Genomic DNA, 17,384 nt, shown 5'->3' with positions numbered 1-17,384 from the left:
TTTGGGATATAACTCTGTTCCTCAGAGTTCTGGCCTTACCTCGGAATGAAACCACAAAGGTAGTGTCTTCGTCTCTGGTGTGCTATGCAGGCAAAACGGAAAAGAAATCTCAGCCGCTGAGCTGTGAAAGAGCCCGCATTAAAATTCTAAAGGAACACCTGTTCATATTTCAGGGTTTCAGACAAAGAAAATCGAGACAGCATTAGAAATAATGAGGGGCTTTTCTTTTCTTTTTTTTCTTCTTCCCTCGTCTGCTTTGCCCAGCCTGACTTGAGTGAATTCAGTGATCTGTTTAAGGGAGAAAAATCAAAGTGGGATCAGTGCACACCAAGATAGCTGTCATGGTGGAGGCCCCTGTAGACAATTGGCATGGAAACGGGTCTCAGTTTCTGCCAGCGAGAGGTTGGAGGTTCAGCTCCAACACACACCCCTACCAAACTGCATCCCTGCTGGGGGAGGGGGGGGAATCAGGGTTTCCACGGTGGAGTTTGGTGTCATGATCCGTGTATCCTGGTAACATGGCCTCAAGCAGGATATCGTCTCAGAAGGGATTTTCTTATGCTTGTACATCCCTTCCTCCACATTTTTAGCATTGCTTTTGGGTCAGAGAGATGCATCGGTTTTCTGCTGTATAAGGCACATTATATTTTTTTGGGTGGTGGGTGGGCAGGGCTTTAGAGGGCAGGATAGACACGAAAGGGGGAGAGAGAGGGGACGACATGCAGCAAAGAGCCACAGGCTTGACCCAGACCTGGGTAGTTCCTGGTTATGGTTGCTATGCTATGATTGGATTATCACTGTTTGGGGGAGGGATTTAGTGAACTGAGGAAAATGCAGTCAAGATGAAACATGCAAGATTCAAAGGAGAAGTTTTAGTCTTTTCTGGTATTTAACATGTAAGCTATTTGCAGCCTCATTCCAGGAGTATCAGTATTCAGCCTTTGAAGCCTCTTTTTTTTCTCTCTTTTCACAAAGGACTAAACAGCAGCTAGATGGTTTGACTGTTGTTTCTTTGATAGGCTAAAGCCATCAAGATATGCAAATGTCCTTGTTAAGACCGGGAACCGTAGTTACACCTGCTCCGCCCCCACTGCATTCCTCCTAAATGAAAGAATGAGGTACCACCTCATGCTCGTGAGACGCCAGCAAAGTCAAATGTTTATGTTGTGATAATGCCTGTCTTCCACTTTGGCTGTTATCTGGGGGCTCCTGCTGTGAAAGATACTGTATATGTTTTTTCCAGCAATACCTGTCTGCTGGGAGCCGCGTTCACTGCAGATAGAGATGACACAGAGTGACACAAAGCAAGCCTACATCTTTTTAATAAACACCGTCATTACCAGGCGATTTGTTTTCCACTGTAGTGCGTCCTGCAGCCCAGAGGAAATAAGGCGTCTAGTTTCTTTCCGAATCAATAACTACATCTGGTGGATAGAGAGTAGCTCTATATTACAATTAGAGGATTCCTCATCCATCTGTAACCAAAGACGTGATTTATGATGGCGGTGGGGGAAGATGTGCCCACCATTTTTAAGTCTTCTCTGTCTTCACTCAGTTAGTGAGAGGGATCACCCACACAGAGATGCATATGAGAGAAAGGATGTACGAGTTAGCCAATCAAAATCAGACCTTTATGGGAAGTCAATGCAGGGAAATGTAGTCAGATTCAGATCTCCTTCTGATGTAAAATATGACCCCATGCTAACCACTGTAAAGCCAAAATAAACATTATTTGGATTTTTGTGGCAATTTTTGGACATCTGGATTCACTCAATGAACAATGCAGGCTATATTGGAGCTATTTACTGCTATTTACTATCACCTGTTAACTAACTGCTAATTCTTTTCAGCACAAAAACAAGTTCTGTTCTATTCAAAGAGAGTGTCATTTCCCCACAGCTAATCTTACTAGCGCTTGGAAAAAACAAACACTACAAGTTGTTCCTCTTTAAACAGAGTTCATCCACCCCTGATACTCCATCCCTGGAATGTGCATATCTGCTGCACCGCTGTTTTTCTTCTTCAGCTCAAACTAGTTCCTGCCAAGAATTACTACACATGGTTTGAGGCCATAAGATTGAACCACTTTCTAACGTTGTTTTTATAAAGCAGCCACACTCTGCTCGACTGAAACTGCTTTAAGCGAGGCATTTCTTTTCAGGCAAACATCAGAGAAGATAGTCATTAAAATGAATAATCTCTGGGCATTGACTTTAAAGCGAAAGTGACATAAAGTGGGATCAAAAACCAAAGCTATAGGAAAGTCAGATGAAATGTTGGATATGGAGCCTTGAGAGCATCCAGCAGAGAATATCTCAGATCAAAATTTAAATATATATGACAGTGGCTCCACTGAGGGAGAGTTCAGCGTGATGCTTTGGGAAATGACCAAATCACTCCAGCTCAACCCAACATGGTTAAAGATTATTAATCAAGGCAGTATTAGTCGAACAAGCATCACAATTAAAAAGTAGCAACACATAAACCATGGCCTGACTGCGTCTGGGTTGTGTATTCGGTATCAAGTCTGCAGCCACCTTGAGGTCACATACAGTAGCTGATGTTGAAATAGAGTACCACGTGGACATGTCAGTATTATTTATAATAATTAAATCAAGTTCATCATTTTTTACTGTGTATCTTAACATAACAGACTAAGAGTCTACAGCCTTGCTAGCAGCTTTGTAAGGCTGTGTCACAGCAGGTTTTTGTGCAAAATTCTAATGTCAGAATGCTTTTACCATGTTCAAAATCAAATTTCATGGTAATCTATCCAGTAGCTTTTAAGATATTTCACTCTGACAGACCGACTATAGAGCTGTAAAATAGCATGGCTGAAAATGATTACAAACAAGTGTTTTTTTTCCTCCCATTCCATGCCTTTTAATGTCAGCACGTGTGGGTGTACATGCACAGATGTGTGTGACTGCAAGAGTACATGTTGTTGCTACCCAGGAGCCCACACCAACATGCCTATCTACATTCTGAACTGATAATGTTGAAAGCTCATCCAACCATCTCCAGGCAACTACACCACAGCTGGGGATGGGGAAACTGCTCTACAGTCTCAGTATAGACGACTCTTCATTAGAGCGTCTCCCAGCCAGCATACTGATTTACCTCTCTGACTGAGATCTGAAAAAGCCTGTTTTCGAATCTTCCCTCCTCGTTCTTTCTCTGCCCAGTGGCCTTGACCTCCTGCTGTTCCCTCATCTTAGCCCAAATCAACCCACAGCACACCTGATGGGACTTTCAATATTCTAGCCAATTTCAAATAGCAGAAGTAAAGCTATCTCTCTGCAAATCCTCCACCTGCCACTACGGTGCTCAATTTGATGGATATCACAGGCAAAGTGTATGCATAAGACACGAGCTCTTTCAGGTATTGTTGAGTTCAGGTCACAATAACAAAGATCAAAATAGCATTTCAGTCGTTGCGTTTTGCTGACAGACGCTTCACAGATTCTTCCGTTTCCCTTCAGGTTACAGTACCATCTGGTTCCCATTGAGCAGCCACTGTGCACATGCATGTATGAGGGATGAGTGCTATCACCCAAGTCAACATTGCTGCTGTGTTCATAGTAACCACAGGCACACAGAAAAAGCTGTTGTTTATTCAGACTGTTCAGCTGGGTTTGGATACAAACTGGAAACAATATTAAGGTCTTTGTTGTTGTCAGAGAGATAGTGTAATGTCAACCTACGGCTTTGAGGATTCTCTCACAGCTGCTCAGACACATATTGTCATGCCTTTAGAAAATGCTCTGCTCCAGGAAATTTACACAAGACAGAGGAGTCCTTGCGCAAACAGTAAAGAACGACCTCTGCGCAGCAAGCTTATCACTAATCATTTGTAGGGAATGAGAGTGTGTGTGAGTGTCAGTCTGTGTCATCATGTTACTCCCTCAGTCTTTGGTAGTTTGCAGAGGTCGGAAAGCAATGTCCCAGAGGAAAGAGCGGACTGAGTTATGATGTACAAAATAATAAAACGACTAATCAGATGAGATGATTTTAATTAGTCCAGTCACCACCTACATGTTAAAATGTATCGTCATGTCACAGCATCTCTTACATCATTCTGTCTATGTCGTTGGGTTGACCTAATAGATAATGATCCTCACTGCTTCCATTACATTTGACAGAGGAAAACGAAGATGAGCGTTTCATCGTATAAACACTTAGTAAAGTCTAACTTTGATAAACAAATAAGCAAAATATACTAAATTATTCATTTACATGAAGCAGCCCATTTTGTCTTTATGCTTAATAATTTAAATCGCATCTCAACCCAACCCAACAGCAACCTTGTAGGTGAAATTCATGTTTTTTTCATATACATAGTACTTCATATACTGGGGTTATCTGGGTGTTGTAGGGCTTAAACATCACTAGGGCTGCAACTAAGGATTATTTTCATCATTTATCTACAGAGTATTTTTTCAATTAATTACTCAGTTGTTAGGTCTAATCTAATAGTCCGATGTGACGTCTTCAAATTGCTTCTTTTGTCCGTCCAACAGTTTAAAGATATTCAATTTGCAGTGATATAAGGCAGAGAACAGCTGCAAATTGGGCCTTTTTACTTGAAAAGGGAATCAAACGTTTTATCAGTTATCGGAGTAGTTGTTGGTTAATCTTCTGTCGATCAACTCAGATCAGCTATGAAAATCTGATATAAAATCGTTGTTAATAGGTTTCACGGTGCTGCTGATGGTGATATAGGGTATAGACCAAAGGACGATTTGTATTATGGCTTTTAAAACTATCCAATAAAGTGTGTGGCAGAGCTACAAGCCCAGCAGCATATTCTGTTCCTTCCTTGCCAGCCCTTGACTGGGAAACTTTCCAAGTTAGATGTTGAAGCAGTGTTGCACCACATTTCAGATTGACTGATGCCACTGGTATGGCAGTCATAAAATTGACATCAAAAAATTCATTCCCCTGCTGGTTCAAAGGATTTGGTCATAATTTATTATTCACTCTCCTGTACCAAAGCCGTCACAGATGCCCTTGATGTCAGACAGATTTTTCAAACTGAATAAATTCCCTCTAACTGAGGACTTTGCAAAGAGATCTAACACCGTAACTAACGGGTTTTGTGGTAGTCAAAGGTGTTTGCAGCACTAATTTGTATTTTGAAGCTTTAATTTTATCCAGTTGTTCCTTTAGGATAGATTTAAATGCTGCAATTAACTATGGTGTTGGGTGTTTTCCCATTTGAATTGCCCCTACAAATGAAACAGGCTTCTTAATTCCTGTTTTCAAGGTGAAAAAGAAAATCAAACATTCAAGAATACTGTATGGTGCACTGCTGATATTCTCTTTCACCCTGAGCACCCATTTTATGATTCCCCTTTGTGCTCCTTTGAACATTGCTGTTTTTGCATTTATTTCGAGAGCATAGAAGCATTATGACTCTTGACAAAGCCTTCATAATGAGACATAAACAAGGTTAATCATCACTAAATGCAATCTCTAATTTTCCATCTTACTGTGTCCCATGTAGAGCCAAACAAGACATTGTGTGTTACTATGGAAACAGAGGCAGCCCTGAACCCATCCATCTAAAACCAGGTCTGTGTTTTTAATATGGTTGCTGTAGAAACCGTTGATTTCACGTGTACCTCTCTTCTCAGCCTATGGCCCATTCATGTTAGCCTGACATTTCCACATTGATACTGCTCTCAGATTGTCTATTTATTGGAGCATGTGCCATAGGGTTACTAACAGAGCTCACTAGTGTATATATTTGTCTGTATTTTTCATGTGCCCCTCAGCAGGAATCTATGGCTTGAGTAATTCGTTGCTGGACACTCCATGGAGGAAACTGCTGCAAGGCAAGCGTCACTTCACCAGTGCTGTCAACGACCAGTCCCTGTCCTGCGATGGACTGGTGCAAGAGCTGCTCAACGTCCTCAATAATGAGGAACTGTGAGTGGCGAACATTTAAACACTGCCTTAGATTCACACATCATAACAACATTTCATCTTGATATTAGTTTATGAATCATCTCTATACATTTAAAGGCTTTGTGTTGGATGTAAAACAAGCCTATGGGTTAAATATGGATGACTTGCCATTGATAGTGTCACGAATGTTGGTTATTTTCATCTCCAGTCAGTTGTACTGTATATATGTATGTATGTATGTTGATAGTGACCATTGCAGAATTTTAGCAGGTCAGGGGCCAAGTGTGGGGTCAAACTCTGATTGATTCAGGGTGCAAAGAACTGGACAGAGTCCCTGGAACATACCAGGCATTATAGATACTGTGTCTGGGCTCTGAATGAGCTGCTGTAGGGGACTAGCTGAGCCCCTTGATAAGATTTGGGATTTTGCATGATGTTGCGTTATGCCGGAAGGGTGTAAGAAGCATATTGACATTTTGGGAAATACAGCGATTCACTTTGTTGCTGAGAGTTGGATGAGAGTATTGATAATCCGTACCCTTTCATGTCCGTACGGTAAATATGGAACTGTAAGTAAAAACAACAAGTTGTGGTTTTATCTTGGCGTCACCATGAGATTGTCAGACAACCTAGCTGAGACTTCAGGAAGTTATCGTGCTCTGCCAAAATAAATTCCAGCACATAACCCCCAGTAAATGCACAACTTGCTTTTGCTTTTCAATTTTTATGCAGATTAACCAAGATATGACATGCTAATTAGTAAGCTTCAGAGGTACCGGGAAGTGGATTTTGTTACCACTGGACAAAGCCAGGCTCTGTTTGCTCTGTCTTTGTGCTAAGCTAGATTAACCTGTATTTGGCTGTACCTTCATGTTTACTAATGACTCTCAGCAAGAAAGCGTATTTCCCAAAATGTTCAACTATTCCTTTAACAGAGAAACGATGCAATGGGCATTATGCACATGCCATTTAGTGTAATGTGCACTGTTTTTATTTCTAAATATGTGGTTTACATAATGGGGTCAAACTGGGGATTTGTTTAAAATCTGTCTGATTAGTGGTGGTTGTGGATTCACCAAGCACTCAGATGCAAAGCTGTGTTCGTCCAGACAGCCACGTGTCTCAACAAGACAATGTTAGGTAAAATGTTTTTCATAACTGATAGAAATGACAGCCAATCCTGCGAAACCTAGACTCCAGTTGTAGAAATAAATTCCCTCTTGAGCGACTGAAAGCACAGAGCTACAACAGAGTTTCAGATATCACGGACAAGGCAGATTGAGGGACCCTTTGTGCTTATATTACATGATTTATTGATATTATGGATCAGTTGATTGCTGACTTCAACGTACTGCATGGGCAATATGACAGAAATGATATACAGGTTTTTATTGTGGGTTTGTTTAACAGGAACACACCTGATCCAGCTCAGGAGAGCCAGGGTGATGGTTACAGCAAGCCCATGATCCAGGCCCTGTCAGCGGTGTGTGTTCGCTCCCCTCATTATGGCACAAGGTCAGTGTCTTCCACCCACGCCAAACCTCTAACTCCCCCTCTTTATTTCCACCTGAGGTGACTGGCAGGGCTGTGCTCGCCTGCAAGATGATAGAAAGTACTGATACACAAAAGTCCCTGGTGTAATCAATCCTCCACAGCAAGAAAATGAAAGGGTATCATCTGCACTGTGATGCTACGGTGGATTAGTGGGTACAGAGACTACTCTGTAGCCAAAAGGTCAAGAGGGTCAGTCTTTGCCAGAGTCATCCAAGAGACCTTTACCAAGTCCCTGTCTGCCACTGCCCGCTCATTCTTGAAAAAGAATTTTTGCAGAATACCTCAAATATGAAAACGCGACTTTTAAATTATTACAGCTGTCGATCAGTGTTACTCCCGCCCCCTTTCTGTTTCTTCTTTTCATTTTCAGTCATTCATTTTATACTTTATGCTTGTGTCCCCTGTGTCCCTGCCCATTTAGGACCAATACAATTATCCTGATAGACGCAGAAGGTAATGTGACCTTCACAGAGCGCACCATGCTCAACTGTGACACAAGCAAGTGGAGCACCAGTTCTTTCCAGTTCCAGCTGCAGGTGTGAAGACATGATGGAGAAGACCCGCTCTGTGCCTTTCTGCCATCCCCCCCCCCCGGCTGCACTTCTCCGTAGCAGCTATGTGAACATGACGACTCATCTGCACTTTTTCTTCAGCTAGTCGGTGACATGTATTTCTTATTCTTGATTAAGTTAAAATGCATCTTTTGAAAATGTGTGCTAATTTAAAAGATTGCCAAAGAACATTTGTAGTTTTGTAGAAGAAAATATTTTACCTACATGTCACAAAACAGCAGGCTTGGGCTGCTCCAAAAAGTCTCATCCATTACAGATTGCTGGCAACCTGCTTTGAACTGCAATCAATACTGTTGTGCACAGGATTATTTTAATGCAATTTAATTTATTCTTGTTGGTGTCAGATTTATTTCCTTTAAATCCATCATATGACATGGTACACTTTATGCACAATGTCTCAACTGCAGTTAGAAATAGCATCCTTTCATTACACCAAATTTTATTTTAATTTAAAATCCTGCAAATGATGTACTGTTTTACACAATAGGATTTCCCCTGAATTTCCCTAGAGAAAAAGTTCACAGTAACTGTCACACGGAGTTACCAACTACTTTTTAAATTTCTGATTACTGTTACCCCGTTACAGGTAATTCATTATATATGCCCCGGCACTGCACAACAGTAGTATCAGTGTTGGTTACAACAGACATTTCAGTGTTGAATGCAAATAGTTTCAGGCCCTGGATCTCTGACTGTTTCCATGGTAGAATAATGCATTTTACAGCTGCTTGACAATAAAAACTATTTATCCAAACACTCATATAGATATATAGAATATAGAATAACTGCTGGCATATTACACAAACACACTGTGAGGAACCCCAAGTTTCTTTTTAGTAAGCACCTATTTAGTGCATTTCACTCTGTGTCAAATAGACAGCTGACTCCTTTTACTTAAGCTTCCTGTGTTTCTTTTACCCACACATGTCACTCATACAGGCCTTTGGACACCAATTCAACAGGAAGAATATTCACACTTACTAACCTGAAGAAAGCTATTAAGTGTTTTAAAACTGGATAAAGCTACATGCAAATATTTTAAAAATGTTATCAATTTGTTGTAGCCTTTATACATACAGGACTAAAAAGGTTTTTTAAGCTACATTGCTTTCCACTATCTTCTGTGTAGAGTGGTATTTCAGTGAGGACACACTTAACCAGTGGTCCCCTCGGTTAATGTGAACTCTTCAGGTACCCATGAAAGCAGAACCTACACTTGATATGACTTATGAATATTTTTTTCTTTGATCTGCTGTCAGTATGTGGAGCTTTGATGAAGCCATGCGGTGGTCCCAGGCAGCGTATAGCAGACTTTATTCTCCACAAAAAGGTTTTTTTCACATGTGACATTTTGACAGGTCACAGTAGTCAATGTACAGGTGCAAATAATAAAATTAATTCGGGTTGAATTTAGCTTCTTTGGTTTCTGGTTCCTTGTTATTGTTATTCGTAACACCTGTGTTTTTCCTACTTTGAAAAGTCAAAATTACTGCTGTACAAGATTGTAAGATTATTAAAAACATTCAGTCAACACTGCATTGAATGTTCTTAAAAAGGTGAAAACCTGCTGCTCTTGAATATGAGCTAAACTTCTGTTATGAAACTTATTTTATGATATTCTGAGATACTTAATATAAATTAAAACTGATTTAAGAACCCATCTCTAATATTACTGTATTTTTTATTGGGGGAAAATGAATTTAACTGAACAACTCTGGGCTACTACTACTGTTAGTGAACAGTGACCCCAACTGGCAATTCGAGATATTGCGATTCACATGATCCTCATGTAGTCTGCCCTTCAGACCTTTAGGATGTTACCATAGACTGTATAATTAAAACAGATACTGTCGTGCAATACATTTTGTACTCTGAATATTTTTACTTCAAAGACAGTGGCGGTGAGAGAACACAAGAAAACCATAACACAAATACCTAACAATACTAACTGACAAAGAAAATGGGTTCATGGTTATAAGTGTGTAGTGCATCTTTAGTACAAAAACCAGTGTGAAGAAGTGGATTTATACAGAACATGTTTCCAGTCTTCCATTTTTGGGATTTATTCCGGCGTTTACATGTTAACATGTTGCTCATCTGTCAAGAACTGTGTCATGCTGTTACGCTGATTGGTTAAATCATTTCAGAAGACGTCGAAGAAGGACGTTGTGATTGGCCCGGTGATCGATCAATTATCAAAAAGCCGGCACTGGGAGGCGGGCCCTGAGCTGGTGTGCCGCTGTGGTTTTCTTCAAGATGGCGGGGCTGCAACTGAGGCAGTATGGCGGCGCGTCGAAAATTAAAATAATTTAGAAAGGTAGTTAGGTGCCAATAGGAGACAGCCGTGTCATATTTATCGGTGAGTATTCCTGTAGCTGACTGTTTTTTAGGCTCGCTGACTATCCCTGCAGACGCGGGTATCCGCACAGTCTGGTGGTTGCGTGCTAGCATGTTAGCACTGATGTTAAGCTCAGCAGCGGCCCGCCGCGCAGCTGTACACTGAGCATATGCGCTAAAACGAGCTTCTTCTCTTTGAGTGCATCTGCTTGTTATTTGAACTTGGATAAAGGTTCATCATATTCTCCAGGATAGGGACCCGTATGTAAAGTTGAAGTCAATTCCCCGCAGCTACATTGTAACGTTAGTAGTAATTTGTTAAATGTCTTCAGTCATAAAGTTGCACAAACTGACCTCTCACTCTCACCGGTCCTTTTTTCCTCTAGCTCCCAGAAGATACCAGTGGAGGATGATCAGTGCCTAGATCCCATATTAAGCTGAATGCATTGTGATTTCCAATAATTGAGACAGTGATTCTGAAAGCTGTCTACATTAATGAAAAGAACAATGTAGTCAGCTTAGCATTTTCACCTCTGGTACGTGGTCTATACAGGGATGTGCTTCTGCATGCATTCTGGGTTTAGATAAGAAGAAAGTCTCTAAGCAGGTCAGATTTTAAAATAACTATCCAGTCCGTATAAGTTGTAGTTGGTAAAACAGAAGGAATGGAAGTAGATGATGTTCTACCCCCTCTCCCCTTGGAGCCACCTGATGATTTTGGCCAAGATGAGGGCAGAGCACCTCCACCACCTCCCCTGCAAACGTCCAGTGACGCAGAGGTAATGGACGTTAGCTCTGGTGGTGATGGATACACATACACCCCAGGGGACGGGGAAGCCCAGCCACAGGAGCCCCTCAGCATGGGCTCAGTAACTTTCTGTAGCCACCTCTCAGATGAGGCCAGTCCCCACCCACCGTGCCCCAGAACAGCCCGCCACGCTCCCCCGGTCACCAAGTTTTTACCAGACCTCAAACTGCTCAGAGACGTTAAGATCAGCGTAAGCTTCACTGAAAGCAGCAGTAGCAAAGACAGGAAGGTTTTGTACACAGGTGAAGGGCAGGAGAGAGGAAGTGATGACGGCTTAGACAGCTTGAATGGTGAGTTGCATGACTCGACTAGTGAGCAGGAGGTAGCCGAGGGTAGCTCTGGAGCAGGAAACACGACAGGCGTAACGTCAGAGGAGGCTGATGTAGACCTGGAAAACAAGGTAGAGTTCGCTGTCCTGGATGAGTTGGACGACTTCTACGAGAACTTCCTGGATAATGACGACGGGGAGCACGGCGGCTTTAAGTCTGAGGTCATAGTACAGCAGGAGCAAGCAGATGACGAGGCCGTGGCTTACTCCTATGAGGTACGTCTGTTCTCATGTCTGCAGTGTCGCTTGTCATTGTCGGCTACACCAGCAATTTGTCCTTTGCTGTCGAACAGAAATGAGTGTTGGCCTATTGCAGCCCGTGCAGTGCAGTCACAAAAGAGGGCATTATTAGCGCTGCGTCATTAACTCACTGAGACCACTGCGGTGGCACAGCAGGGGGGCAGACACGGCAACAAAAAGAGAAATTCTGTAATGCATCATCTGACAACATATAGTGGGTCAGTCAAATATGTGCAGGTGCTAATTCTCTTTAGAATATAACATGTAACATGAACAGCACAATTTACTGTTCACTTCAGTGTTTTACATTAAGGAGAAATGATTGCTGCTGTAATATCATTCTTTCATAATATCATAAACTGACTGATTATACATCTTTATCTAATCATAAAAATGATTATGGACTCTGGATCATGCCCTCTTACTAATACCTTGAGCAGCTCTCAGTGTAGCCCCTGCAGTTTCTGTTGGGATTGCAGCTTAATGTTAGTGGTTTTCCACTCTTGTGCCAAAGAGAATGTCACTACTTAACTGCCTCCCCGGTGTCAGATCACCCCAAAAAAAGTTGTATCTAGTCACGCAGATCATTTTAGTTTTGTCAGCTGAATTTGATTGGGCCTTCAAAGCATCAGAAATCAGAAAGTACACAGCCGCTATTGATTCTGAAAACAGTGTCCTGGTAACCACAGATGATCCACAGATGTCGCTGTGATGCTCGCTGTTCACATTGAGATACACATTATCTAACAAATGATAACCTCCCAATAGTTCTACATGTTAATTGCAAAACAACATTTTATGTATTTGAAGCTAATAATAGGACAGCTGGCAGGTCTTTTTCTTCTGCTCATACAAATACAAGCTGGGTTGTATGTTTATGGCTATGCTATTGGCTACAGGGAATAATGGAACAATCAGGATAACTATGGATTGGAGGAAACAATTTATTTGGGAACCTGTAGTATATATTAAGTATAGCTCTAACTGAATCAAAGGACCAGTAAAAAAAGCAAAAACAATCACATGGCAAGAAAAATGACTAATGATTTCTTGAGTTGGCATTGCATTACTTGAGACCTTTCCTGTATCAGTGTGACTGGATAAACCAGGGTCAAATGTTCCATTAAGCAGCATTCATTTAAATAAATGTTTGTTTGCATTTTGTTTATTTCTTTGTTTTGTATTACTGAAATGATAAGTGACATGCTGGAAGAGGTTAGTGCCATTTTTAATTTCTTCTATTAAATGCTGGGTTTCCTTTTGATGCAAAAATAGTAGTTAATATATAGATTCAATGTTCAATCTATTTCTAAATTCAGGTGTATTTAACTTTTATGTTTCAAAAAGTTAGCTGATCATTTTTTCCTATATTGTGGTAGACTGCCATATGGTTTTGTTTTTGTCTATGGCATTACATCAGTCCTTCTCAGGCAAAGCATTCAAAACTCCCTTAAACTGGTGACCCATCCTTCTCTCCCGGCCTTAACCATTGACTCTTCCAGGAGGAGTTTGACAATGATGTCGATGCTCTGCTGGAGGAGGGCATGCCGGTCCCAAAAAAGATGCGTCCAGCAGAGGACAAGTATGGCGGGGACAGTGATCATCAGTCAGACGGTGAAGGAGGTGTTCAGCCCATGATGACCAAAATTAAGACTGTCCTGAAGAGTGAGTGGTGGATATGTCTGTTCAGGGTTGGGTACTGTCACAGAAGGTGCAGTTGAGTGATTCCAGTACTACAGAATATAGGATGGTATTGTGTTTTTAGTTATAGTGTCATGTTACACAATTGCTTGCATTGCTGATATGGATTACAGTCCACAGTTTCTCCTGGGCAATTTGGTAAGCAGAAGTGGTAAGATCTGCACTTAAATGGACAGCCAAGTCACCCTCTTTTCCATTTTAGTTCTCTGAAATATCTTTAATATATGCACTTGGTCAGCTGGTGAGATACAAAACACTACATGCGAGGACTCACTGAACTAGTAAGATTTGTAATCTGATTTCTAAAAAATTCTAAAAAACGTGTTTTTTTTTTTTTAATGAGTATCCAAATAGCATTTTCTTCCTTCACTATGTTCAAACAAGCTTATTGTTCAAAATCTCTGTAGATCAGTGATAAAACCATTGTTTAAGCTGTGTAACTATAACATGGTGTTCTACTTTATGAATTCAACAAAGCTGTAAGAAGTAACGTTAGTGGGTGAGACAAGTCACACTCTAAACTGCTGGCAGTGTGTATAGTATGTAACACCGAGATAAACGTTTCAGCTGAATTAGTTTTGGGTAATCTAAAGCCCTGCACACACTGCAGCGTGTGTGTCACAGAATGTCTTGCTTTTTATCTCAGTGCCCGTGTTAACAGGTTAGAGCAGCCACACACATAAAGTAATCGGTGTCTGCTTTGCATCACATTTACATTTTCTCCTTTGCTAGGTCGGGGTCGTCCTCCCACTGAGCCTCTACCTGATGGATGGATCATGACATTCCATAACTCAGGCATTCCAGTCTACCTGCACAGAGAGACCAGGGTGGTAACCTGGTCCAGACCCTACTTCCTGGGGACTGGTAGTATTCGGGTAAGATGCAACACAAGTGTCATGTCTTATTCATTTCTTCTGGGATTATGATTTTATTATTTGTTGGGGGCAACTCTGTTAGTTCTCTAAACAGAATACACCCTTAAGTGGTAATAAAAAGTTCTCAGTATAGGTTTATTGTAAGTTAGTTTGATATTGGTATTGATTTCACCAGCAGTTGAGCTTGTGTGGAAACCGGCAACCCTGCCAATATTGGCAAAGGGTTCAAGTCAAGTCAGGTTTACTGAGAATTGACAGACTGACAATACTGTCAAAGACTTTTTGTGACAACCGTCTTCTTTTTTGATACAGAAACATGACCCTCCTACCAGCAGCATCCCATGCCTACACTACAAGAAAATGAAGGATCAGGAGTTAAAGGAGCTGAATGGAGAGATGACACTTAATGCAGAGGTGTCTCCAGTCAAGCCTAGTGAGGAGGCAAACGGTGAAGAGGGAGCAGGCAAATCAGAGGCTACAGGGGAGGAGCAGGATGTCGTCCCTCCCTCCAGCCTGACTGACGGTGGCCCAGATGGAGAGGGTGCCCCTAATAACAGCCTGCAGGTTAAAGGGCACCACCCCTTCGACACTGCCCAAGGAGCCTTAGGACAAGTCAAGGCCAAGGTGGAGGTGTGCAAGGACGAGTCCATAGGTAAGCGCTTTTCACAGCACATGCTCAGTGATAGTCTTTTGAAAGGTCATTCTTTTGTTTTATGCGGTCTTTCATTATGTGATCTAACTTCACAAAACTTCCTCACAGAACTTGAAGAGTTTCGCTTGTACCTCGAAAAATGCTTTGACTTCGAACAAGTCACTGTCAAGAAGTTTCGTACCTGGGCTGAGCGAAGGCAGTTCAACAGAGACATGAAGAGGAAACAGGCAGAGTCCGAGAGACCTATCCTGCCTGCTAACCAGAAACTCATCACACTGTCAGTCCAGGATGCACCCACTAAGAAAGGTAACAGTTACAGAGTCATACTTTCTAAATTTCATAGAACTTTCGTTTTTCAAGAAGAAGGCAGGGGTGTTAGTTTTCATTATTGGTAACCAATGAAAGCATAAAAAAAAAAACTGGTACATTTATCTTAACAGACATCATCTCTGTAACTTATATTGCATATGATTATGTGCCATAGAACTCCATGGTCATCTAAAAAGCTATTAAAAATAACAAAACATGGATGATTTCTTCCTTTTGTCTTGTGTTCTTCTGCAGTGTAGTTAAAGGAACTAATCGTCAGCTTTGTTTTTGTAAAAAGGGTCAAAATTAGTGAGTTCAAGTGTAGTAAACAGTATTTTTCTGATTGTGACATATAATTGTTGAAGTGTTTGCTGAATTTTGATGCATTTGTTCTTATTTTAACAGAATTTGTCATCAACCCTAATGGAAAGTCTGAAGTTTGCATCTTGCATGAATATATGCAACGTGTCCTAAAGGTTCGACCTGTTTACAACTTTTTTGAATGTGGTAAGTTCTTCTTTTGTAAGTGTCTTGAAGATATTAAAGTATTTTAAGTCCTATGCCACTTCTGCCTTATCAGTAATATATTATTTAATAAAAAAAATGTAATTAGAAAATGTATATTGTGATGTAAATCTGTTGTGTACATACATTAATGACCCCTCTCTGTAGTCACAGAAATATTCATGTCTGTGTACACAAGTATTGCTGTTACCTCCTTTATGAATTAGGTTTGTCTTTGAATATAATTCATATAAAATCAAACTCACTTTGTGTGCCCCACAGAGAACCCAAGTGAACCCTTTGGAGCGTCGGTCATTATAGATGGAGTAACTTACGGTACAGGAACAGCAAGCAGTAAAAAACTTGCCAAGAATAAAGCTGGTAAATTCTTTTATTTACAGTACTTAGCATTGTAGTTTGTTAGTTTGTGTATGTCACAACTGAATATGCACTGTGTTAGCTCAGGGTACTAGTGACAGTGGTTAATGAGATGGTGAGATCCTCTGGAGGAATTTTTAAATCCCCATAATTGTAAATATATTGTTACAGTTGTCAGTTTGTCATAAATTAACAACAATTAAATCAGTTTAAGGGCTTCTCATAAAGAACCAACTTGGTGTTGATGTATATTAATCAAACTGTATTAGATGTATTAGATGAGACTATGCACTGGTAAGTTTGCATGTTGTAATACGTCACTAGTTCTGCCCTCACTTTTAATTTTTGTGTTCAGCTCGAGCCACACTGGAAATCCTCATCCCTGACTTTGTGAAGCAAACCTCAGAGGAGAAGCCTGTTGAGGGCGATGAACTGGAGGTACTTCTTTTTTTCCTGTTTTTGATGTTTGTTTATGTTCTTACCTGGAATCTTGTTTAAGTTCAAGTGCCTATCTCTAACATTAAAGACAGGTAATGGGATTGTTGACACCAAGAATTGTGGCTGATGGTAGAATGTGTTTCCCTTGAAAGCTGATGCATATTTACCCAACAATTGTAACATTACATGTACCTGTGCTCCACAGTATTTTAATCATATCAGTATAGAAGACTCAAGAGTATATGAGCTGACCAACAAAGCAGGACTACTTTCGCCATATCAGATTCTTCATGAGTGCCTTAAAAGGTAAGAGGAAATGCATAATGCCACTAATACATGATCATTTCTGGTTTGTCTTTGTTTTTGTTTTTTTTTATCTACATTCTATCTACATTAACCAACATACCAGTTATTGTAGGTTGAGTAACACTTGTGTTTGTGTTTCAATAGAATCACATAGAGATTATATGATCATATTGTTCATTGAACACAAGTGTTACTACTTTATTTGCCATATTGCGATCAGTGTTTGTTTGAAGGTTTAGAAATGCTTAATTGTAACCAATATTTTTACAAAGTTAGTAATGTGCTTGAGTTTGAATATATTCTTTGAAAAATTGTTAACATAATCATAAACATAATCTGGTGTTTCATCTACACAATCCCTCGTGTAAACTAGAAACCTTTTTTAATATTTGAAATGAAACCCTCCTATCATCATATCTGTCTGTCTCCTGCCATGTTTACTCATCAGTCATAGCTAGATAAGTCCTCTGTT

At 40.6% G+C, this 17,384-nt stretch overlaps 2 protein-coding genes across 3 annotated transcripts in view; both read left to right on the top strand.

Moving 5' to 3' along the window:
• The window catches only part of tango2 (transport and golgi organization 2 homolog (Drosophila)), a gene marked incomplete in the record, with an annotated part of 18,299 nt that extends 8,603 nt beyond the window's left edge, over positions 1-9,696 (top strand). Inside the window, 4 exon segments of one of the 2 annotated variants that reach the window (XM_035658343.1) lie at positions 5,507-5,574; positions 5,778-5,931; positions 7,321-7,425; positions 7,886-9,696. In XM_035658343.1, coding sequence (XP_035514236.1) covers positions 5,507-5,574; positions 5,778-5,931; positions 7,321-7,425; positions 7,886-8,006 — 448 coding nt within the window. 2 annotated transcript variants of the gene reach the window in all.
• Positions 9,697-10,252: 556 nt separating this feature from the next.
• Positions 10,253-17,384, top strand: part of dgcr8 (DGCR8 microprocessor complex subunit) — an 11,314-nt gene continuing 4,182 nt past the window's right edge. The window contains exons 1-10 of the mRNA XM_035657884.1: positions 10,253-10,395; positions 10,760-11,725; positions 13,252-13,414; positions 14,183-14,325; positions 14,638-14,977; positions 15,086-15,283; positions 15,692-15,793; positions 16,073-16,171; positions 16,524-16,606; positions 16,812-16,912. Of these exons, the coding sequence (XP_035513777.1) occupies positions 11,039-11,725; positions 13,252-13,414; positions 14,183-14,325; positions 14,638-14,977; positions 15,086-15,283; positions 15,692-15,793; positions 16,073-16,171; positions 16,524-16,606; positions 16,812-16,912 (1,916 nt within the window). The 5' untranslated portion in view covers positions 10,253-10,395; positions 10,760-11,038. The remainder of the gene's footprint in view (positions 10,396-10,759; positions 11,726-13,251; positions 13,415-14,182; positions 14,326-14,637; positions 14,978-15,085; positions 15,284-15,691; positions 15,794-16,072; positions 16,172-16,523; positions 16,607-16,811; positions 16,913-17,384) is intronic.

The sequence above is a fragment of the Morone saxatilis genome, unplaced genomic scaffold, assembly GCF_004916995.1.
Source record: "Morone saxatilis isolate NCDOM2014 unplaced genomic scaffold, NCSU_SB_2.0 Contig16, whole genome shotgun sequence".
In the NCBI taxonomy this organism is placed as follows: domain Eukaryota; kingdom Metazoa; phylum Chordata; class Actinopteri; family Moronidae; genus Morone; species Morone saxatilis.
The sequence above is the reverse complement of the archived record's forward strand: the minus strand, read 5'-3'. Positions and strand labels throughout refer to the sequence as shown.